At 39.8% G+C, this 22,591-nt stretch overlaps 1 protein-coding gene across 1 annotated transcript in view; it reads left to right on the top strand.

The window, feature by feature from the left end:
• Nucleotides 1–19,726, top strand: part of OTOG (otogelin) — a 170,557-nt gene extending 150,831 nt beyond the window's left edge. The window contains exons 48-54 of the mRNA XM_006024882.1: nucleotides 2,178–2,253; nucleotides 4,558–4,736; nucleotides 6,608–6,712; nucleotides 7,024–7,143; nucleotides 8,108–8,153; nucleotides 17,012–17,091; nucleotides 19,514–19,726. Coding sequence (XP_006024944.1) covers nucleotides 2,178–2,253; nucleotides 4,558–4,736; nucleotides 6,608–6,712; nucleotides 7,024–7,143; nucleotides 8,108–8,153; nucleotides 17,012–17,091; nucleotides 19,514–19,714 — 807 coding nt within the window. The 3' untranslated portion in view covers nucleotides 19,715–19,726. The remainder of the gene's footprint in view (nucleotides 1–2,177; nucleotides 2,254–4,557; nucleotides 4,737–6,607; nucleotides 6,713–7,023; nucleotides 7,144–8,107; nucleotides 8,154–17,011; nucleotides 17,092–19,513) is intronic.
• The last annotated feature ends 2,865 nt before the right edge of the window (nucleotides 19,727–22,591 follow it).

The following is a 22,591-nucleotide window of genomic DNA, read 5'->3' as shown; positions in this document are numbered from 1 at the left end:
TTCGCAAGTTAAACCCAAAGATTTCAAATAGAAATTCACAGTGTCAAAAGCATTCTGACCTGTTGTAGTTTTTCTGAGTTCTTTGCAACAGAATAATTGCTCTAATTATTTTTTCTGTGCTCATAAAGAGAGTGAACATGCCCTTAGAGCTGACATTTTCCAAGGGTCTAACAAAGTTGAGAACCACTGCTTTAGAGCATATACACAGATAAGTATTGTATAATATAGGTAAAATATTAGCTGTGAACACTTAAGTTATGATTAGAAACACATTTTAAAACCCACAACAAAAATATCCTGTACACTAAAATAACTAGGAAGTATTAATTTGCTTTTTCTCTTTTAGGACCAAATCCTGCCTTGAAATGTATATAACAGGAACTGCATGTATGCATCCAGGCAGGGTTTGGATTTTAATCTGCCAGAATCAAACATTTAAATAATGAGTAATTTTTAATATTATCCTGTCACAATTGGTATATTAAGTAGGCCTGCGCAAAGCGGCTAGTATTCGTATCAGATTCGGATTTGGCCGATTCAGAGGACAGTGATTCGGTTCGGTGATTCGAATCACTGTCCCAAATTGATTCAGTTGAATCTGATTTGGAGATTCGGCTGCTGCTAAATTGGGCAAATCTCCGAATCGGACAGGCTGCATCCCCTGCCTGCTCTCTCCCACCCACTCTCAATGGTTGCTCTGCCTGTTCTTTAAAAAAAAAAAAAAAAAAAAAAAAAAAAAAAAAAAAAAAGCCCCTGACTCACCCCATGCTGCATGGGGGGGCTCTACAACAAGCCCCCAGAAGCCTCGGCGGCTGGGAGAGAGGTCGGGGGGCACTCAGGGGATCTGGGGGAGTAGGCAGGGGATGGGGCCTGGTGGGGGTCCCCTCATGGTCCCCTCCCCCCTCCTTCAGCCACCACTCCTCTGCCCCCTACTTACCAGCACGGAGTCTGGGTCCAGCTCCTTGCAGCAGCGAGCGGGGACTGCCTGAATCTCTGAAGCTCTCTGAATCTTTTCTGAATTGATTTGGAGAACATCAAATCAATTTGGGCCTTTTTATTGGTCTCCTGATTTGATTCTGATTTGGAGATAGGGCTGCCAAATCTGGCCAAATATCCTCCAAATTGAATCAGCACCTGAAGCTTCGCACAGCCCTAATATTAAGATATCCCTGATGAAACGTCACAGTGATTTCAAAACGTATGTAAAAAGTAATGATGGAATCCAGGAAAACAATTAGGCATGTGCTGAATCATGGTTCAAGCACTGAAAATTTATTATTTTTGGGAAATATCAATAACAAATCTAACTTGACATTTAAACTTATTGAAGATCGTTTCAGACTGGACATATGGAAAAACTTCTTTACAAGTCAAGTGCCTAGGGTCTGGTACAGGCTCCCGCCAGAGGTGGTACCCACCCTGGCAATCTTCAAAAGGCATCTTGACACCCACCTTTTTGGGGTCATCTGACCCCAGCAGTCTTTCCTGCCCAAGTGCAGTGGGGCTGGACCTGATGATCTTGTAAGGTCCTTTCAAGCCCCTAACATCTATGAATTTTAGTGTAATAGTAAATGATAGCAATACCAGCTTCTATATGATACTTTTAACCTTAGGTTTTGAACTGTTTTACAAAGATTTAGTGTATCTCCATTTTATCACTGAGGCATGAGGAACAAGGAGTAACTTGCATAAAGTCACAGGCTAGAATATAGAACCCAGGTCTCATGAGCAACAGACTAGTGCTCTATCTATGAAGCCCCTCTGTCTCCCTAAGAATTGCCTTTCCATTAAATACAATCCTCTAACCAGTTAGAAAAGGCAAACAATAAGGGAAAATCCTTTCTTATGCTGGTAGGTTCTTAGCAGAGTGTGCAGGGGTAGGAGGTAGGTATTTTGTATTTTGGCCGTGACCTGCCATAATTTTTCCACTTCAGTTCCAAACCTCTCCTGTAGTATGTTCTTCTGGTAGTAATCATTATTCTAGTTTCTAAGCTGCAAACACATTTCCATTAAGTTTTAGATACTAAATCAGTTTTCAGTTGAGAGTGACAACTTTCATCCCAAACTAGGCTTTTAGGAGTAAAAGACTATTGTATTAACTGTTTTACTCAACCCTCAACACTGGGGCTTGTCATTAGTTTGTGACATCATTTTGCTTCTTCCTTTTGTATGACCAGGGGGAAAAATTGCAGATAGATGAACAGTTCCAGAACAGCACAGAAAATGTCTGCAACTGTGTTATGTACAAATGTGGTAAGTAGGAAAATAGTTTTGTTCAAAGATATGTCCCTTCAATTCCCATGGGCAGTTTTGTTAAGGTTGACAATACATTCACCTCTGAAGCATTGCTCTGAATTACAAATAAGCTAGGGAGACAAAACCCAGGAAAAGCAGTATAGTTGGCAGTACCCCTTACTAACCATATAGTTGAGTACAGTTTCCCCCTCCATAATAATACCCACAGCAGGAGAGCAAAGCGGGGAAATTGAGATATGGCCTGAAGGAAGTGGAAGATGCTGATGAAACAGTATGTTTCCCCTTATTGGGTCCATTCCTGCACAGTCCTCAGCACTATGACCCCACTCTGCCAAAGCATTAAAGTACCTGCTTAACTTAGAGTCCTGAGTACTCCCAGGGGATTGGCAGACATTCGCTTAATGGTGCAATGGTATCTTAGCCCTGATCCCAACAGTTGCATCTCCTGTCATGCACATGTGGCATGGCAGGAGGCATCACTGTTGGGATTGGGGATCAGATCCCAATTTTGTCGTTGCCAGCACAGAGCCTGGGGCACAAGGGGAGCTGATCAACTCCTGCCTGGCAGCTGCAAAACCAAGGGCTCCCCCATCAGGACCTGGGATCAGGGAACTTCTCCCTGATCCCTGGGGGTACCAGTGGATATCTAAAAACTGTGTGTGTAGCTTGGCTACAATTAAGTTTTTTTTAAAGGTTCTGGTGTGGCTAGGGCCTTCAAAAAAACCTGTGTGCAGCTAAAGCCCTGTGGAGCAAGGCAGTCAACCAGCTGGCTCACAGGGAGCCCTAGGGCTTTCTGCGACCTGGCATTTTAAATTGATTTTTCTGCAGGGGCTGCTGGGCAAGGCAGGGAAGGCTGCTGAGTGTGGGGGTTGCCAAATTCCCAGTGAGGGAGCCCCTGGGCTGCCCCTGCCAGGAAAATCTTGCAAGCCACTGCCCTGGCAGCCCATTTTCAGCATCTGGACCAGGACTGCCCTGTCCTGCCCCCATGGCAACATTGACAATCAGCTGATTGTCAGCATTTGGATAGGAAGTGCTACATGTTCAACTTGTGATGCCATATAAATGAGCTACAAAGATATTCTACATATTCTGTGGAATATCTGTATGCCTGGCTTGCCTCTTTGTGGTGCCATATATTGGCTGTACACTTAGCTATGTTGGTATTTATGGTGTGATTAACATGCTAATTGTGTCACAAATGTAATGTGTGCCCAGGGCCCTAGTGACCTATTATGAGGCCATGGAGGAGTTGCAAGTTAAGTGCATGCTTAAGGGCCTTGCAAAGTCAAGACTAGAAAGTTCAACACCATGACCTAAAGCATTCAGAAAAATGCAAATTGTAACTAAACAAATGTTGTAAACTACTGCTGGTTTGAGGAGCAGTCGTTTACATTCAGCGTCCACTCAGCCTCTTCTGCAGGGTTGCAGGTACGTGCCAGTCAGGGTGCAGCCAATGTCAGGTGTACAGGCCATGTTGCTATTCCTGCTCTAGGAGTCTAAAAAGACTGCATAAGCAAAGCACAGTTGTCCATATGAAACAGCAATCTACTGGATTGCCATGGTTGATTCCCATGGGTCTGCAATGTGCAAAATATCAAATGTTCTAGATAGGCCTCCACACTCTTATGCTGTGTCCTGGTAAGATTGTTCTTCAGAAATTCTCTTCCACCTACGCAGCTTTTAATGAGGTTACTTTTTACTCAGATATATCTGAACACAGGAACAGAAGGTCTTCTGCTTACCATCATTTGAAAGGTCCAACAAGTAGAATATTCTATCCTTGTCTATATTTTATGCATTGTTATGTTATGAACAACTTTGGGGCTATAATGTATCATAGAAGGAAGGCAGGGTAGATTTGCACCTTATGTGTAACCTTATACTTTGGTTAGTCTATAAGGTGCAAATTCTACCTTGTCTTCTTTTGATTTCAGACTAACATGACTAACTATGTCTTTGCTCTAATGTGTCTTCCCTACCACCAGGCTTCCCGACCACCATCACTATTGCTTAGGAACCCTTATCATGGATCAGGACCACATTATATTTTATATAATTAAACATAGTAAGGCTGTGGAACTGGATCCTCAGCTCTTATAAATTGGCATTGCTACATTGCTGTTGGTGGAACTATGCCGATTTCCTTCACATGAGGATCAGACCCCATGTGAAGTAATTCTTTCTAGGAGACATATATTGCTTTTTTATCCATGTTACATTCCATGAAGTATTTCATTTTACATAGTTGTAATCCAGAAGTGGTTCAACTGTGTATGTCATTCATTCTGTATTCTCTTGCAGTGAGAGATAAAGTGTGTCTGAGCAATGAGAGAGGTGTACTGCGTCCTGGCCAGACAATTATGGAATACACATCAGATGGCATTTGTTATACTTTTCATTGCACAGATCTGATTGATCCTTCTACCAGCTACTATTTGATAAATACTTCCTTGATAGACTGTGCAGTCAACTGTGAAGCTGTAAGATGTTTTGAATTTTAGACATTCATATGTTGCTTAGCAGTCTTAAATAATGTGTTTTTATTAGGTAGATTATATTTAAAACGCAAGATGATAAGATCCATTTTATGCTTTCTTTAATGATATACTGTAGCCTTTCTTATTAAAGCTGGGTATTTTGTTCATAGTAATGTTAGCCCAGTGCCAAATTCAGGCACCCAGTGGTATTTCTTCCTATTAATGTTAACAAGTTGGCCTTCTTTTATGTTGTTCATCCTAGGCCCATGCAGCACTTCACACTGCAGATTAACCACAAATCACTGCAGAAATAACCACATAATATAGGGAGCAAGGAAGCTGTGGCTATCCTAATCATGGAATAAGTGTGCAGCCTTACCTGAGAACAGTGACTGTCCATGTTTATCCCTGGAAAACATGGAGTATCCCTGCTGTAGATTATGACTGGGTGATCCTCCACTTTAGATCTGAACTTCTGGGTTCACAGCTGCTTATATAGTAATTTGTTTTGACACATTATAGATACAATTTGAAAAATGAGACCAGGATTGGGGCCTCTCTGAGTTCAGTGGCACTCCAAAATGAGTCCCATCTTTGGTTTTGAAACCTCCAGAATCAACATGCAACACTTAGGACTGTATCACATGTTACATGTAAGACATGATTAACCAGTTAATTACAACTTAAGTTGTGGAACTGACACATGTTCAATCTATTAGTGGCATGATAAAATGAAAAATAGGCCACAAAGTTATTCCCCCCAAAATATGTAATGACTGTGTCTGGTTCCTATCATGCCATTAATTGAACTTGTGCATGAGCTGATGTGGCTTCTGGCAATGGAAGCACATGGTACACCCCCCCATGGATGGCAGCCTGTAGTTGACCCAGGCTCCAAGCCATGGGGACAAACCATACTCCCATGCAGCTAGCAGTCCCATCAACTGACCTGAGCTCCCGACTGCAGGAGCACATGGTGTGATCCCATGGCTGGGAGTGCTGGTCAACTGAAGAAAATTTGAGCTGTGGGAATGCATGGTGCATTCCTGAAGTTGGGATCCCCATCAGCTGCCAGGGTTCCCAGCTGCAGGAGCTTGCTACTTGCCAGTTTAGGGGGAGCCCAGAACTGTGATACCAGGCTTCTCTCTGCACTGACAATAAGGTGTGATGGGATCTGGTGCATGATCCCAAAGTTGTGCCTCCTGCCATGAATTTGTGGTGTGGCAGGAAACGCGATTGTGTGGATCGCACATCAGATTCCACTGTGGCTTCACTTGCACATCTGGCTGGGGCCTTAGATGCTGCAGTGACTACAATATAAATCCTTAGAGAGTGCATAGAACCCTCCATTTCCATTTCACCCTCTATGATCTACACTTCAGCTCATGTGTGTGTACACAAAGGTAAAAACACCAACCAGAAGTCAGCCCCAAGTGAATAAAAACAAAAATCACCTGATTGGAAGTCCTGAAAAATGTTTTTTATAAAACAAAACAAAAACCTGTCACCTTGTTTCTCTACAAAGTACTGTGAATTAATCACAACTATGCCTTTTTGTGGATTAGTTTCCTGACTACATATTTACTCATGTGTGATATACTGGGATTCAGAAGTTCAGTGATGGTTGGGTTAATTTTCACACGTGATCTAAGAACTGTCAGGTGCCCAAGTCATCCCGCAAAATCAGAGCTGCTTCAATTGGCCAGCAATAAGAAATGAATCAATGTCAATAAAATCTCAGAAAGCTGAGTGCTTATTTAAATATTAACACCAACCTAACAAAAATCTAATTTATGCCACTAACATGATTCCAAGCTATTAAAAGCAATGATCAGTAACCTATATGAGAGGACTAACATGCTTGATTTTGGCAGAACCAAGTGTATGTGCCTCCAAAAGATTTAACAACCTGCTGTGGTAGCTGTAAGAATGTGTCTTGTCTCCACACTTTCAGCAATGGGACAGTCTCTAGTTTTAAGGTAAGTTATCTTGAAAAATATTGAGAAGTGACCCAAAATCTAACTGTTTATGCCTTGTCATAGCCCATCAGTGAATCCCTAGTTGATGTGAACAGATTATTATCTGATCTAAATTTTTAGAATATAATTGTGTTCTTCAAAAATTGTATCACCACTGTAGCAAGTGCTTTTGCATTAAGCTAAGATTGTGTTTAACTCAGATAGGATTGTGCTTTATTAAAAAAAGTGAAACTATCATTTTTCTGAAAGTAACATTTTTTCTAAAGCTCTGATGTGGATGCTGATGATGATGTTTTACAATTTTTGAACAGCCTGGTACTATTTGGATTTCGAACTGTGTCAGATATGAATGCACAAACACAGCAGTAGGACCGGTGTTAGTTACATCTTTGGTCAGCTGCCCACCATTTAATGAAACTGAATGTGTGAAGGTCAGTGTTTTATAGATTGTTTACTTTATTGTTTTGGTTGAAATCTTGACATTTCAAAGAGTTTTCAATCATCCCAAGGAGAGAAAACTAATAGTTTATTGGAGAACCTACCCATTAGCTCACGTCTTTGAAAAGAAAATGCTGATTACTACAAGCATACTTAACCACACTCACGCATGACCAGGAAGCCTCCTGAGCTACACAGCTGCTGAGGCTATTCCCCATCCTCAGAGAATATGTTCCCCTTTCAAGCATGCTTGTAATGTCAAATTTACTCTGATGCAGCTGTTCAAACCTGCATGCACTTTTGGGTTGGAGTACCTCTTTCTAACTGACTTGTTGTGCATAGCAACTGGGATTATCAGAACAATGGATAATTTAGGCTGAATATCAAGACAATTTTCTAGTTGGAAAATATATGAGGCTATGGAATAGTTTTGCAGTTGATGTGATGAAAGCTTCTTTGGTCTGAACTTGTAAAACTACACAGAGCCAAGTATCAGACCATATACTGTAGGAAACAATCCCATATTTTTCTCTTTAAATTCTGTGTTAGGGTGTAAATGGGAGTACACTTCCCTGGATGTATGATGTGATTAAAATGGGCCTCTTCATAAGGCATTTTTTAATGAGAGTAAACTCAAAATCGGATATTTTGACCAAGGACCCCACTGTGGAATCTAAATGACCACTGATCTGTCCTCATCTATATATCATAGATACCACTGTGCTCACTAGTGGTGACTGGTCTATGAACAGATTGTATAAACAGATGTAAATTAGGCTTTTAAAACCACGCCCAGGTTAACACGTTGTATCATCTCACCGATAGTCATGTGGATGCTTACAAAAGTACGTGAGGTTGGAATATGGATTTAAATCTCTGAGTTTACCTACAGTATGATTGGGATGAGGGAGCTAATACTAAGAAATGATTAATGTGTTTTTGTTCTTTTTTATTCAGGTTGGAGGTTATGTTGTACCCTTTCTTGAGGGATGCTGCAAAACATGTGAGTGATTAATGAAACTTCAGGGCTAGGGACAGACATTAAAAAAGCTTGAGCTTGAATTGATTCAATCTTTGCAGGTTAGTCTAACCTGCAAAGCTTGAACCAGTTTGGAGGTGGATAGACATTCCCTTTTCATTCTAGAAATGCAGGCACATGCCTGCAATGACTGAGGCTAGAAGATGGGGAGCGCTAGAGCAGCCCTTCCTCCTCTTCCACAGTGCTGAGCTGAGGGGGGGTGTGGCCAGGACACTGATTAGGGACCAGTTTTAACCCCCACCCTGGCCTGCTGTCCCAGACTTTCCCCAGCTCGCTGCTTAAGGGGCTGGAGTGTTGCCAGATCCTGCATCTGTTGGTACTGAGCTTTTCAATCTCCATCTCCCTGCTTCTTCAGACTGTCTGCAAACTAGGTCATTTCTAACACTTTTCTCTGCCCCATCTTGAAGAATGACAGATTGTACCTGGCAGGTTGTTTGTCAGAACAAAGTTTGTCAGCCCATCAAGCTCTACAAAAGAAAACATCTCTCTCATTAGTTTCAAGCTCTTCTTATCTGCAGAGTGCATTTACATTTGCAAGCCACAAGCTTTCTGCCCTTTGTTTCAATGAAATTGGAGACCCACACAGACACCTCTCAGCATTAGCTAGGATGGGGGCAGGGCATGGTCAGATGCCTGGTTCCTGTGCTGGGGTCCATGCTGTGGGAGAGGGGCGGGAGGGGGGAACCCTGCTTGAGCAGCCAGCGGGGAGGGGGAAGCCTGGCAGCTACTGCAGTCCCTCAGCCAGCCAGAGCAGTGATAGTGTTCTGGCTAGGAAGGAGAGGGGAGGGGCCAACCGAGCTCTGCTCCAGCAGACAGCCCCACAAACCATCTGGGATGCTGGGGGACTCTGGTTTAACTTAAACCAGGAGGTGGTCTGGGACAGACATTGCATAAACTGGTTTAACTGATCTGGGTTAAGTCTAATACTACATTCAACCAGGTTTATCTCAAACTGGTTTCAGCCATTTACAAACTGGTGCACTGAACATCTGTTCTGTTACAGGTTTAACTAGTTTCTGATCACTTAAACCATTTATGCGTAATGTCTGTCCCTAGCCCGTGAATCAGAAATGTCCAACTAGAAATATTGGTATAATAGGAGTAAGATAGGCTTACTATTGTATGAAGGCTTGGTTCTGGCTTCATTTGCTCTAGGAGAAAGAATTGTATTTACTAATACAATTCCAGAGTATTTTCATCGGAACAAAGGGACTTAGATTGGAGAAGTCCGGGTGGAAAAAGGGAACTGGTGCAAGATCAGAACCTAGCCCTCTAGTAGAAGCTAATGTTTTACTTCCGCAGTCCAGTGCACCAAGCCATTGGTTTAGTAACATTACTGTGGGCTCAGATGAGACCTGAATTGGCTTTACAACAGTGAATTGCATGAAATACATCCAAATTAACCAGCAAATGGGTGGTGGTGTTGGTTTTTTTAATTTTAACTTGATTCTGTTTTTGACTCCTTAAAATTAGTTCTAGCTCTTCAAGTATTAGGCCCCTGGAAGACATTAATATAATGGCATGATTAGTGCGATGGTCCCAGTTTGAGACTCAGGTTGGTCCCCTGCCTCATCCCGGGGATTGGGGTCCCAGACCTGGGGGCTATTCTCTGCCCAGTCCCAAAGATCAGGTGATTGCCAGCGTGGGTCAGGGAGTGGCTCTGTCTCAAACTTCAAAGCTTCTCCTGCTTGATCCTGGGGATCAGGCAGGGGGCAGCTGTTTCCCAGAACCTGGGGTTGATCTAATAATCTAATAATCATTTGATCTTCAGGATCCAGCACACATGCCACAGATTCAATTAATGACATGAGAAAGATGTTGTACATTAAATATGGAACACCTTTGTGGCTGGTTTGCCATTTTATCATGCCAAATATTGACTGAATATTGGGCATATTACAATTTATAACACAATTAGCACATTAATCATGTGATAAATATAATATCTGCAAGGACCCTGAGATTTATTTTGTGTCCCAGTGAATTGATAACATCACTTGCATTTTTAAAAACAAGTTGTAAACTAAATCCTCATATCAGTAAAAAAAAAACAACTTTAAAATAATATGTTTATGCAGAAAAATACATTTAAAATCACTTAATCATCAATCATATGCAAATGACTAAAGCAAAACAGAGATAAAAGGGCCAGATGCTGTAGAGATGATCTGACTGTGGGAGGTAGCATGGTTTGAGAGACTGAGGTAGGACTGTGCCCAGCTCTGCTAGGAAAGTCAGTGCAAGATTCTGCCAACTTGCAGTGGCAGGTTGACATGCACAGGTAGCTCTGCTGAAATTAATTGAGTTACTCATGGAGTGAGAGATTGTTGTCAGTGACATAACATGGCAGTTCAGTGCCTAGTGCAGCAGTGATGCACAAGGCAACAGTGGCAGTCAGGTTGCTGGCATTGCCAACTGGCCAGCAGCTGCAACAGCTGCTATTTTTGTACTCACCTCTAAGTTGGTGCTCAGGGCTGCTGCCCCAGTCACCCCCCTTAAACCCCTGCCTGATGTGGAGGTAAAGGTGCGATAGGATCTGATGTGCAATCCATACAACCACACTTCCTGCATGGCAGGAGGCATGACTGTGGCATGAAGCATCAGATCCCATCACACCTTACTGTTGGTGGGGAAGCCCAGGATCATGATAATGGAGCTTGCAGCTGTGGGGGTGCACAATGAATTCCCACAGCTGGGATTCCCAACTGTGGGAGCACATGATGCACCCCTGTGGCTGTGAGCCCATCAGCTGACAGGACTCCCAACAGCAGGAGCTGTGGGGGTATATGGTGTACCCCTGTGGCTGGAAGCACCATCAGCTGATGAGACTCCCAGCCAATGGGACACACCTGGCTAGACTTGCAATTAACGTTGTCTTAGGAACCAAACACAAAGTTATTGCACTTTTTTGTGGAGTAACTTTGTAGCTTTTTCCTTGTTTCATGCCACCTTTAATTGCTTTAATGCATGGCCAGGTGACAACTTAAAGACATGACCAACTGGTTAATCACATCTTAAGTGTAACTTGTAATAGGGGCTTTAGTTACACTACTGATCTACTGATTGTACAATTGACCCTGAGCAAGAGTTGCAAAGAAATAGCCTTTGTCGTCTTAATCACAATCTTCTCATCTCTAATAACGGAGATAATTCTCTATGAGTGGTGTTGAAGATCACAGTACATGACAATTTTAAATAATAATTTAGATAGTCAAAAGAGTAATGTACATATAGTATTTTGTGCACACACAGACTAAGGAAGGATTACAAAATATAATATTCTTATAGGAGTATATTATTAGGTCACTGAACTTTAACCAGAGGGAATAAAAGACCTCATTTTACTATAGACTCTTTCATTATTTTATTATACTTTCCAGGGAACTGGGGAACTTTAATGAACCAACTGAAACACTTTACTGTTCAAAATAGAGATAAAACTCATGTTAGTGATGTCTAAGACAGGAACATCTCTTTGTACCATTGGCTAAAGTTTTAAGGGACATAGGATATCTCACAATAAACATGAATATGTTTCCTTCAAAATATATAAGCATTGTTCAAAATGCTTTAGGGGTTTTTTTTTAAGTCTTCTTAAACATTTTATCTCTTCCTTTATTTATTTCATCATTTTAATGAAGGGTTATTATTTGAGAAGGCAGAGACTTGCTGGTGAAAACAGGAAAAATCTGGTGACTTGGTATTTTATAAGATATTGGTTAAATACAGTTTATTCTAGCCTTGACTCCAGTGAAAAAAGGATTTGCTTTCAATCTTTTCAACAGACAGATTCCATGTAATGACAAAATTGGCTCACATGTTCCCCATGGATCACCATATTTGAGAGTCATTGTTTCTTCTTTCATAAATATGCAAAATTACACAATATAAACTAATAATACTGCAGATATATTATGAATAATCCCATTAGAAACTCCACTTGATATAAGAGATACAAATTTCCCAGGCCTCTACATAAGCAGGTGGCATAATGGTCTAAGCAGCTCTGAAGATCATTGGTGAAGGTGGATGAAGCTTCCATATACTCACTCCATAGATGAGAGAGACAGAGGTCTTTATGCTCTAGGGCTGGAGATTTTCTTTCTTACTTTAGCAACTGTCCACATGCAGTCTTCCTCTCTTCTTGCACTGGGGTGACCAGCTGCCGTACCAGCTACAAGAAAAGATGGGTAGCCAGCATGAGTGTTTCTCATGATTTTATTTAAGAATTACTTTTGGGGCATAGGGGTGATTGAGGCTCATGGAAGGGAACTATATATATTTCTCCCCTACCTGTGATAAGTAGGGGAAGATAACCAAGCATTTTAGGGTCTTTTGTCGAGATTGGTCATTATTCTTTCTGTACCTGAACTCTTTCAAACACTTGTTCCTACTTCTGAAGCCCATGTTCTTCTTAGCTAAGTATTCTGTTAAGTCTTCCCAGCTCCCCACCCTCCTCTGATATGATTCTTTAGTGTCCTTGTCCTTCTATAAGTCAGGGACTAGACAAACTGTCCCTTCAGGACAACAAAAAATCATATTACTCTTTGTCTGTAAAGTAAAATAAAATAAACTATAAAAATTAGAAACAAAAAGCCAAAATTCAAACTTTTTTTTAGTTTATGCAAAATTAATTGTGGGTATGATATTGCAAAAAAGGATGCAACCAGTAAGTAATTAAATGATATTTGAATTGTTCATATACAATGTGAAATATATTTGCATATTTTTCAGGAGATAAAAATAAATATATAATTAAGATGCCATATATATCTGTTTATAGTTCAGACACTTACTGCATGAATCACGCACCCCAATTTGAATACAAACAATTGTAGTGATCAATAATTAGTGCATAGAAATATGTTCTGAATAAGGCCACAAGTATCTTTTCTTTATTTGAAATGCCCTATAGTAAGAAGCCACTGTGATTTTCTCTTTGAACTTTGTACTCAAACTGTAAAGTACTGCTCAGTAATGAAATTTGCAGGAATTACACAAAAAGACTTGGGTATTTGCAAAAACAATACTTCCAACACAGAATTAGGCCCAGCACAAATTTATGGGCCTGGATTTACCTCTCATTTATAACTTTGGAAATCAGAAATAATTTATTACCAATGAACTGCAAATCAAGGAAAAACTAGTGTAATTAGGATGGAATAGGCCATGATTATACTATAGCATTCCAACCAATTTGTATGAGTTTTGCCTGTCCTTACTATCATTTTCTAGTAATTTTATATATTTTATATTTAATATATAAGTGTTTCAAGGGTAATGCAATGGAATTTTCAGTTGATTTCCTCTTTTAAATTTCTGTTTTGAAAGAGGCCTCAGTCTAACTATAAAATGTTTAATACTGATAGAGAGACTCTCTTGTTTCATGTGTAACATGTTCAATCTGTAATATTCTTACCAGGTTCTGGAATGTCATTGTTGCTCCCATTCCCTGTTAATCCAGTCACTCCTACAGCTAGTGCTAACTGTAACACAGGTACATTTTCTTGGAAATCAGTAGGAACAAGTCAACTAGCATCATTGTTGATTTCCAACAACGTACTCCCTGATAGGAGCATCAGGTCTCACGTCATCAAATCATGTTCAAAAGCTTCAATGTAGTATTAATTGCTCATTGTTCAGAATGGCTCATGTTTCTTTTTCATTGTGCACTCTATGGGCAGTGCATTGTTGTTAACCAACAATGTACTGTTGGTAGTAAGCGTTTGCATAGTATTTAGTTTTCTGCATGTGTAGAATATAGAGACTAATTGCTTTGCTTTTTAAAGCTTATTGTTAATAACACTTTAGCGCTGTTGTGTATAGATAGATAGTTCTGCTTTCAACAGCATTTGTGAAAGAAGCATCTCATTTTCAAGCCTTTCAAAACCCAAAATATATGCTGAAAGTCACTCACATGAATTTATATCATATTCACGGGAGATGAACTATAACAAAGATTAATCATAGTTCTTTGCCTTACAACGTATGGTATAAATGCAGTCTTTTCTTGTATTAATTTTATGGAAGTATGATAGGACCTTAGTGCACAGCAGATGATGTAAGTATATACATAGTAATCACTGGGTGTGTCTGCATGAGATGTTTACTGCACAATTGACTAATTAGCTGCACAGTAAACATCTTGACATTTATACATGCACCCCATTAAACCAGGGTAGATTAAATCTATGCTGCAGCAGAATAGTACTATACTATACTATACTATACTATACTATACTATACTATACTATACACTTGAAAGTACAAGTAGTGTTCTGCTGTGGAGTAAAAAAAACTCTGCAGCAGCACACATGTAGATGCTGCTCTGGCTGGCCAGGCACAGGTGTGCTTCAGTGCGGGGACTGCCTGCCAGCTAGTTCCTCGCTAAAGCACCTTCATGCCCCAGCCAGCCCCTCAGCAGCACTTTGAGTTGGGAGGAGCAGCCCCAGGCTGGCAGACTGAGCTCAACATGCTGCACTTCGAGCAATAAACTCTGGAGCAATAATAGTACTAATAGGCATGTGTAGATGCACCCACTGAAAGGCAAATTCTCTTTTAATTTACATGGGTGGAAACCTGAAAAAAATCCATTGAAATCTGCATTGTTACTCAAGTCCCTACTGCCAGTGTAATTTAAAGCAGAATTTGGACATTAATGCTTTTGTACCAGCTGTCTATGGAAGGTGCCCAAACAATGAGAAAATTCTGCTTCAACAAAACAGAATGTACAAAAAAAATAATTACATTCAGCTCCTGACATTAATGTGATATGCTGCCACTCACATTAATGACATGCGTGTTAATGTCATATTCTGTATATAGCATAAGTATAGCATATTTTCCAAGACAAAAATATGTATGCCAAGATATGAGCATTACTGAAGTCACTTGACAAGAAAACATTTTCATGTAAATATACTGCATGTAGGACTTTTTTTCTTGAAATGACACACTTGCACATTAGTAAGCACGAAGTATAACTACACCTGAAGACTTCCCCATATCATGAATCATATACAATGTAGCAACAGAAGCAAAGTGGAACAGGGCTTTTCATTCTGGGATACGATGCGTTTGGCCAGGAGTTACTTCTCTGGAAAAATAAACAAGAAATGTGGTAAGATATATTTTTAAATTTGTTTAATCTTTTCTTTGTTTGTTGCCTTTGCTTGCCCTTGGAGTCATTTTGCCAAAAACTTAAAATTTGCTCTTCATTGGGCATGTCTACATGTGTTTTTGTGTGCCTAAACTTAATTATAATTTTCCTAATATACATTAAGGCAATTTAGGCACGTGTCTACATGTACACACGCTAAGGTGCATTAATATAGTGTGTGGACTGACTTGAGATTAAAGTTAGTCCCAAATCAGTCGACATACACAGCATTAATAAGCTTTAGCGAGTCTACATGTGCGTTAAGGTACTTTAGCTATTCACGCCTAAATTTGATACCTGCTTTTGCCGGTATCACATTTAGGCACATTAAGGGTGTACATGTGTAGACCTGCAACCTTACTGTGCCTTAAAAATGGCTAATGCGCCTTAAATCAGCACATGTAGACGTGCCCTTAAAGAAGCAGAATTTTCCGACACCGGTAGCAGGGGACTGGGCATACTGCTACTTTGGTTTTAGGGAAAACAATTTGACTTCCATTGCCTTTGTTTCTCTGGGTCTAATAATATCTGTAAGTTAGTTTTGTGCATTGCAACTCTGATGGTCCCAAAAATATATGAGAAGCAAGGATTTTTGTGAACTCTTTTATTGGACTATATGGTTGAGAGAGCTGATGGACAAGCTTTCATGCATCAATTGGTTGTCCAGTGGCTTATTTCCTGAAAGCTTAACTCACCAACTATACAGTTGGTCTAATAAAAGGTATCAAAACATTCCTTGCTTCTTGTATCTTTTGTAAGCAACTTTGAACTTGTAGGAAGAAAAGTTATACTGATGTATAAGTGGACAGTTTTGGGAAGCCCTAATGAAATAGACTTTTGGTTTCTCTTATAGATCTTCATCACAATGTGGTTTCTCCAGCAGGAAGAGGATCCTTTCTTTCACTAGAAGACTTTATTCTTTGCCTTCTGTAATCACCTCTTCATTTTGTCTATCTTAAATATCCTTCAATATTCAGTATTGTTCCCTTAAATTAAATGTAACCCTCCCTTTTTATTAAAAAAAAATACAGAATTTATATTTTATTCATATGCTATGTATCTGCTTTTTTGAACAATTTTTATAAGAGTACTAATAAAATTAGAATGAAACGTTTTTCCTGATATATTTTTCTCTCTGTATGCAACAAAGATGCAAAACTCCCCATAACAATAGGTAGCTGGCAAGTCTTAATATCATGATCTGTCTTGATGAAATATAACCACTTGATAATTTAATGCAGGAAATTAATTTGAATATACAACCAACAGGTGTTTCCCAGGAATGGTTATTTAAGTTCAGCTTCTTTTTTTAACATAGATAAACATTTTCAGGGTGACAGGTTTTGCTGTAGTTCAAGTTATGTGGATGTCCCCCTTAAATGTTTGCCTAGATTAAACAATTTAGAAATATAATTGACTATATGAGAAGATAGCAAATATTGTCATTATTGCGTGAAATACACAGAAAACTTCACAAGACAGAATTGAAATGCAATCAACTGTTTATAGCTTTGTCAAAAAAGTTTTGCTTTACACGGGGGTATTCCATTTATTTTCTTCCTTTGTATCTCTTTTCTCCATAAAACATGTTGGAACAGTGTCATTTTCTGAAGTGTTTAGAATTTACAGCTGATATTTTTTTCAATTAATGCATGCTTTGCAGGCAAGGAAGATGGGAAATTCTGTAAAAAGGTGACTGTTCGGATGACTATCCGCAAGAATGACTGCAGAAGTAATACACCAGTAAGTAAATAACTGTTGTCAATTCTTATCATGAAAGGAGGGGAAAAAACTAAGATAAATGAAGAGAGAAAAACGTTTCATTGTTACTGGGTGCATCTACATGTGTGCTTAACTGTGCAGTAGACTAATTTGCTGCAGTGTAAAGTTTCAAAGTTTTATGTGCAATTCTATTAGATCACAGCAAACTCATTTTTGCTGCTATAAAACACTACTATTGGGGCACTACTATCTTATGGTGGCAAAAATAACTGCACGTAAATGCATGTGTAAACACTGACCTGGGCATACGTTGTACCCAGGCAGCTGGGGGCCAGACCCCTTCCTGCCACTTAGCCACATGGCTCTGCTCTTTGGGCACTCTTGTGCCCCAGTCAGTAGGGCTGTGCGAAGCTTCAGTTGCTGATTTGATTCAGAGGAGATCCGGCCTGATTTGGTGGCCGAATCTCTAAACCTGAATTGAATCAGGAAACCAATAAAAAGGTCTGAATCAGTTTGAAGACTCTGAATAGATTCAGAGAAGATTCAGAGATTTGGGCAGTCCCTGCTTGCTGCCACAGGGAGCTGGACTCAGGCTCCGTGCTGGTAAGTAGGGAGCAGGGGAAAGAAGGGCTGGAGGAGGGGACCATGGGGGGAATTGCACCAGCCCCCATCCCCTACCTGCTTCCCCAGCCCCCCGAGCACCTCCCGCCTGCTCTCCCAGCCCTGTCAATGGCTGCCCCGCCTGGCCCCAGCATCCCAGCATTTAAAAAAAAAAAGAAAAAGAAAAAAACAAAAAAGCCCTGCACTCACTGGATGCTGCAGCGGCCATTGGGGTCTCTAGGGGCTCATGGCAAAGCCCCCCCATGCAGTGGGGGGCAGCAGGGATCACTCCCACCTGGCAGGAGCCAGTGAGTGCAGGGCTTTTTCTTTTTTTTTTTCAAGTGCTGGGATGCTGGGGCCAGGGTGGAGCAGCCATTGACGGGGTTGGGAAAGCAGACAGGGAAATGGGGCCTGTTCAATTTGGAGATTCGACCAGTTCGGTGGCAGTCAAATCTCCCAATCAGATTCATCCAAATCAATTTGGGACAGTGATTCAAATCACCTAATCGAATCACTGTCCCCTGAATTGGCCGAATCCAAAGTGAATACTAGCCACTTTGTACAGGCCTACCAGTCAGCCTCTCCACTGCCTGATGCCACCTCCTGAGGCCTGGGCTGACCCCTGTGCGTGCTGCCAGCATGATGAATACTTGAAGCTCAAGTGTAGAATTCCTTTTGTTGGAAATGGGTATACTACAGTGCAGTCCTGTGCAGAGAAACCTGAGCTAGGTATGGATACAGAAGCAGTATAGCTGTGTCAGCATGGGCCTCTACCTATCCTAGTTAGCTCTGCTGAGAAGCAGGGTATATTATATCTATTGGGCTAAGGCTGCTACACTGATTTTTGTACCTAACCTAGCATGTTCTGGCTTGTGTATCACTACACAACACTGCATTGTTCAGTGTAGGCACACCCTAAACAATCAAATCCTAGTCTCATTTGAATTCAAGGGAAGAGTTCTCATTAACCTTAGTGAGATCAAATTTAGGCCTAGCTAGGAATGTCATTGAGAGCTAACCCCTCACCCCCCCCCCCCCGCTTTCCCCTCCTGAATCGGAGATTTTCAAAGGGGCCTAATATAGTTGGCCATCTAGTTTCAAGTGAATTTCATTGAGATCTGAGTGCCACACTTATAGACCTCTTTAAAAACCTTAAATCTAGGTCTTTTAATTTCAATGTAGTGGAAGGCAGGGTAGATTTGTACCTTACCAACTAACTATATTAGACATACATATAACACAGGCTTTTGTAAGATGAACCTCGCTTTATCAGGTGCTGTGAAAGGATATGTACAAACTTGCGTATAAAATGGAGAGAATGACTTGAATACAAAGGTAGAAAGGGAGGGGAAGCATGGAGGGATCCAGTGCTGGGAGAGGCAACAAGCAAGGAAACAATATGAACAAAGGATCACAAAAGCTAAGCCAGGTAATGGTATAAGAATCCGTTGTCGCTGTTTAAACTATACTTGATACAGTCCAGCATGTGGATCATTTCTTGTTCTGCAATTTCCCATTCAAATTGGGTTTTAGAGGTTGACTGTCTAAGAACAGCTACCCTGAGGTCAGTGAGGGAATAGCCAGGTAAATTAAAGTGTTCTGCCACAGGCTTGTGTGTCGTCATGGAGTTGACATCAGTTCAGTGTTCATTCATTCTTTCAGGTAGAGATTGCTTTGTCTGTCCACTGCAGGCAACAGAGGGTCACAGTGAGCAGGTGATGGCATATGACATGGGCAGAGGTGCAGGTTAATTAATCTCAGATGTTATCATCTGTGTTAATTTGGTCTAGTGATCATATGTTCCATAAATTTAAATGTGACCATTCTTCCTATTTATTACCAGGTGAACATTGTTTCATGTGATGGAAAATGCCCTTCTGCTAGCATTTATAACTACAACATCAACACATATGCAAGGTTCTGCAAATGCTGCAGGGAACTTGGGCTACAAAGGCGAACTGTGCAATTATACTGCAGTGGCAACTCCACCTGGGTCAGCTATGGAATCCAGGAACCTACAGACTGTTCTTGCCAATGGTCCTGAAACAACGTTAAAGAAGCCAGTGAGCCCAATTTTGGAAAATAATCAGTTATTCCCAGTATAATAAAGATGTTTTACATGTCTTATCCTTAGAAAATACACTTGCCCAATTCTCTGAATTTTATCATTGTTCTATCTATATATAGATATATACTATATCTATATATAAATATATTTATATATCTCTATATAGATATAAAAGAAAAGTATGCATTTTGGATTATCTTAAGTTTCTAAAGAATAGCTTTGCATCATCCATTTTTAAATTGTCTTAATGTTAACTCTTGAGATAACTCCTCAGAAGTGATTGTGATAAGTGCCAACGTAAAAAGGAAAGTTATTTCCTTTAAGAGAGACATTAAGAGGAATAATGTTTTATATTTTATTTCTGGAGGTTTAATCCATTCTTTGTCAGTCACCCATTACTGTCTTATGTATCTCATACATATGTTGATCAGGCAGTAGTTTAATATTTTTAATGCATTGCAGTAATGAAAGCATATTGGATGCCTTGGAAGGGAGAGTGTTTGGAAAATGTTAGAAGGATATTCATTTTAAATTGCATTGCTATTGCAAAATGTGGCACCGTGAGAAATTAAATTATAGACCTTTTTATCAGGAAAACATTTTCAATATTGCTAAGTGTATATAATTTTCCCTGATAATAAGTATGCTTTTTCTAATGTATTTTACATCATAGACTGAAAGCATTATGTCAAATATGTAGTGTATAGGAGAGATACATTTTTAGTTCATCTAAATTAGTTAATGGTAGATGTATCCAACATATAAATAGTATGACATAACCTGAAAACATAAACATTTTACTAAATGAAAACATTTCTGCCATTATAGAGATGCATTTTATATAAGAATTAAAATATTTGCCTTTTAAAGTGCACCAGATTTGAAGTGACACTTGTACTGGTTCTATAGATTTGAAGTGACACTTGTACTGGTTCTTTAGGGGAATTAATTTTACATTTAACCTTAATTTTAAAAATGTTTGGAGTGATATTGATCAGGAAAAGGAGGAACATTCCATTTGCTTTTATGTACATTTTAAAAAGAGAAACTGTAAATGAGAAGTCTTTGTAACTAAGGTAATGTCAGTGTGTGAAAAGTAATTTTGTTTGTGATCTTGCAACCAACAACTAATAAATTGATATAAAGAAACTAATTTTTTGTTAGTACAAAAAGGCAAGCAAATAAACAAGCAAACAAAAAAACCCATGCCCAAAATTGTTGCCGTCTAAAGCCAGTAAAATTTCAATGTCTTTAATTTTAAGATATAAAGCTACCAGTAGCATGTGATTTTTAAATTTAGGGACCTAAAATGTAGAAGTCTAGCATAGCATTATAAAGTGTAGAAAAGATACTTCAGTGCAGAAAATCCAAAGAAGAAGTTTTGTTAAAATTAAATTCACATGAAGTCTTTGTTATTAATTTTTTATACACTGTACATGTCATTCTTACAACTTCTAATAAACAACAGGAAGACTTATTTTGTTACAACTAATTTGCTATCAGTGTTAAAACTGCTTACCTTTACAGGATTTAACATACAGTAACATTTTTTCAGAAGCATCCAGTGGTTATTTTGGTTTTTTATTATACTTAGCATTAGTTTCTTAAGAATTTAATGATTCTAAGGAATCTTAATACTGTGCTGTAGAAGAACTTTATAAAAATGCTAAATTTTGAAAAATACTTTAATGTAACAGATTTAATTTTGTTCTGAGCCATTCACATATATTTTCATCTACAAAAATACAAATTTAAAAAAAATCACATTTTACTCAAAATAAAATAACAAAAGAAATCCTTGTTTGTCAACAATATCATGAGCGGTCTTATTCCTTGATTCTAACCACTAGCCAGTTCTTTATCTTAGAAAGAAAGCTATCTGGACCCATTTCTCAGTTGTTTCCCCAGAAATGATTTATTCCCATACTGTGAAACAATATTGACTACAATGAGAATACTCTACTCCAAGCAAACAACACAATATTCTTACCATGCAATAGCTGTGTAGTGATTCCATTTACACTTCACTTATTAGTACTGGAGAAACTTTTAGGCACTATTGTGGGATGTACTGAAGAGTTGTCTTAGAATGAACTACTGGGTTCAGAAGATTTTCTGTGCTTGAACAAAGGATGTACTTACGGTTGTTTTCACTTTTGCAAAGCTTTATTTAAGGATACTCACAGAGGCAGGCGATAGAACAAAGCAGAGAGGAGGGTTACTTCACATTGGCTTTAGGCGGTAGCCGCCACTCCGCATAGTTCTCTTGGCCCCCGGAGTGTCTCGATCTCGGGAATGTGATAGCTTGCGCCGGGGCTCTGCGCAAGTTGGAACTCTTGCCAGAGCTGAGGAACTCATCGTAACTTAAGAATGTACATGTACAGCTTATATAGTCTGGAGTAAATAACGTTATCTCGAGCTAGGGATTTGGTTATTTCAAGCTAGGAATTTGGGGATGAGTTGTGATCTAACACACTTGGTGTTTACTACATTCTACTGTATTACAACATTCTACTATCTAGGTTCGTGGTTCGGTCACGCTCACAGAGCAGGAGGCTATGTGCTGCTTCACTGGCTTACTATGGAATCAGCATGCAGAACTCTTGCTATTAGCAAAGCTCTTACTATTACAAGAGTTCTACATGAGGAGACACTCTGGGCGCATCTACACATGAATTTGATCCAGGATCAGTTCACTCATGAATAGGTTATTCATGACTAAATGCTCCCATGCAGGTGTCTAAATGTGCAGGGAAGTGGGAGAAGATTTGCTAATGGCAGCAAATTGCTCTGGCTTCCTGGGACCCTGCTATGGGCCCCTGCTGCCACCAGGGGGGAGCTCGAGGCTCCCCC

The sequence above is a fragment of the Alligator sinensis genome, unplaced genomic scaffold, assembly GCF_000455745.1.
Source record: "Alligator sinensis unplaced genomic scaffold, ASM45574v1 scaffold447_1, whole genome shotgun sequence".
Classification (NCBI taxonomy): domain Eukaryota; kingdom Metazoa; phylum Chordata; order Crocodylia; family Alligatoridae; genus Alligator; species Alligator sinensis.
This window is presented reverse-complemented; position numbering and strand designations above follow the sequence as displayed.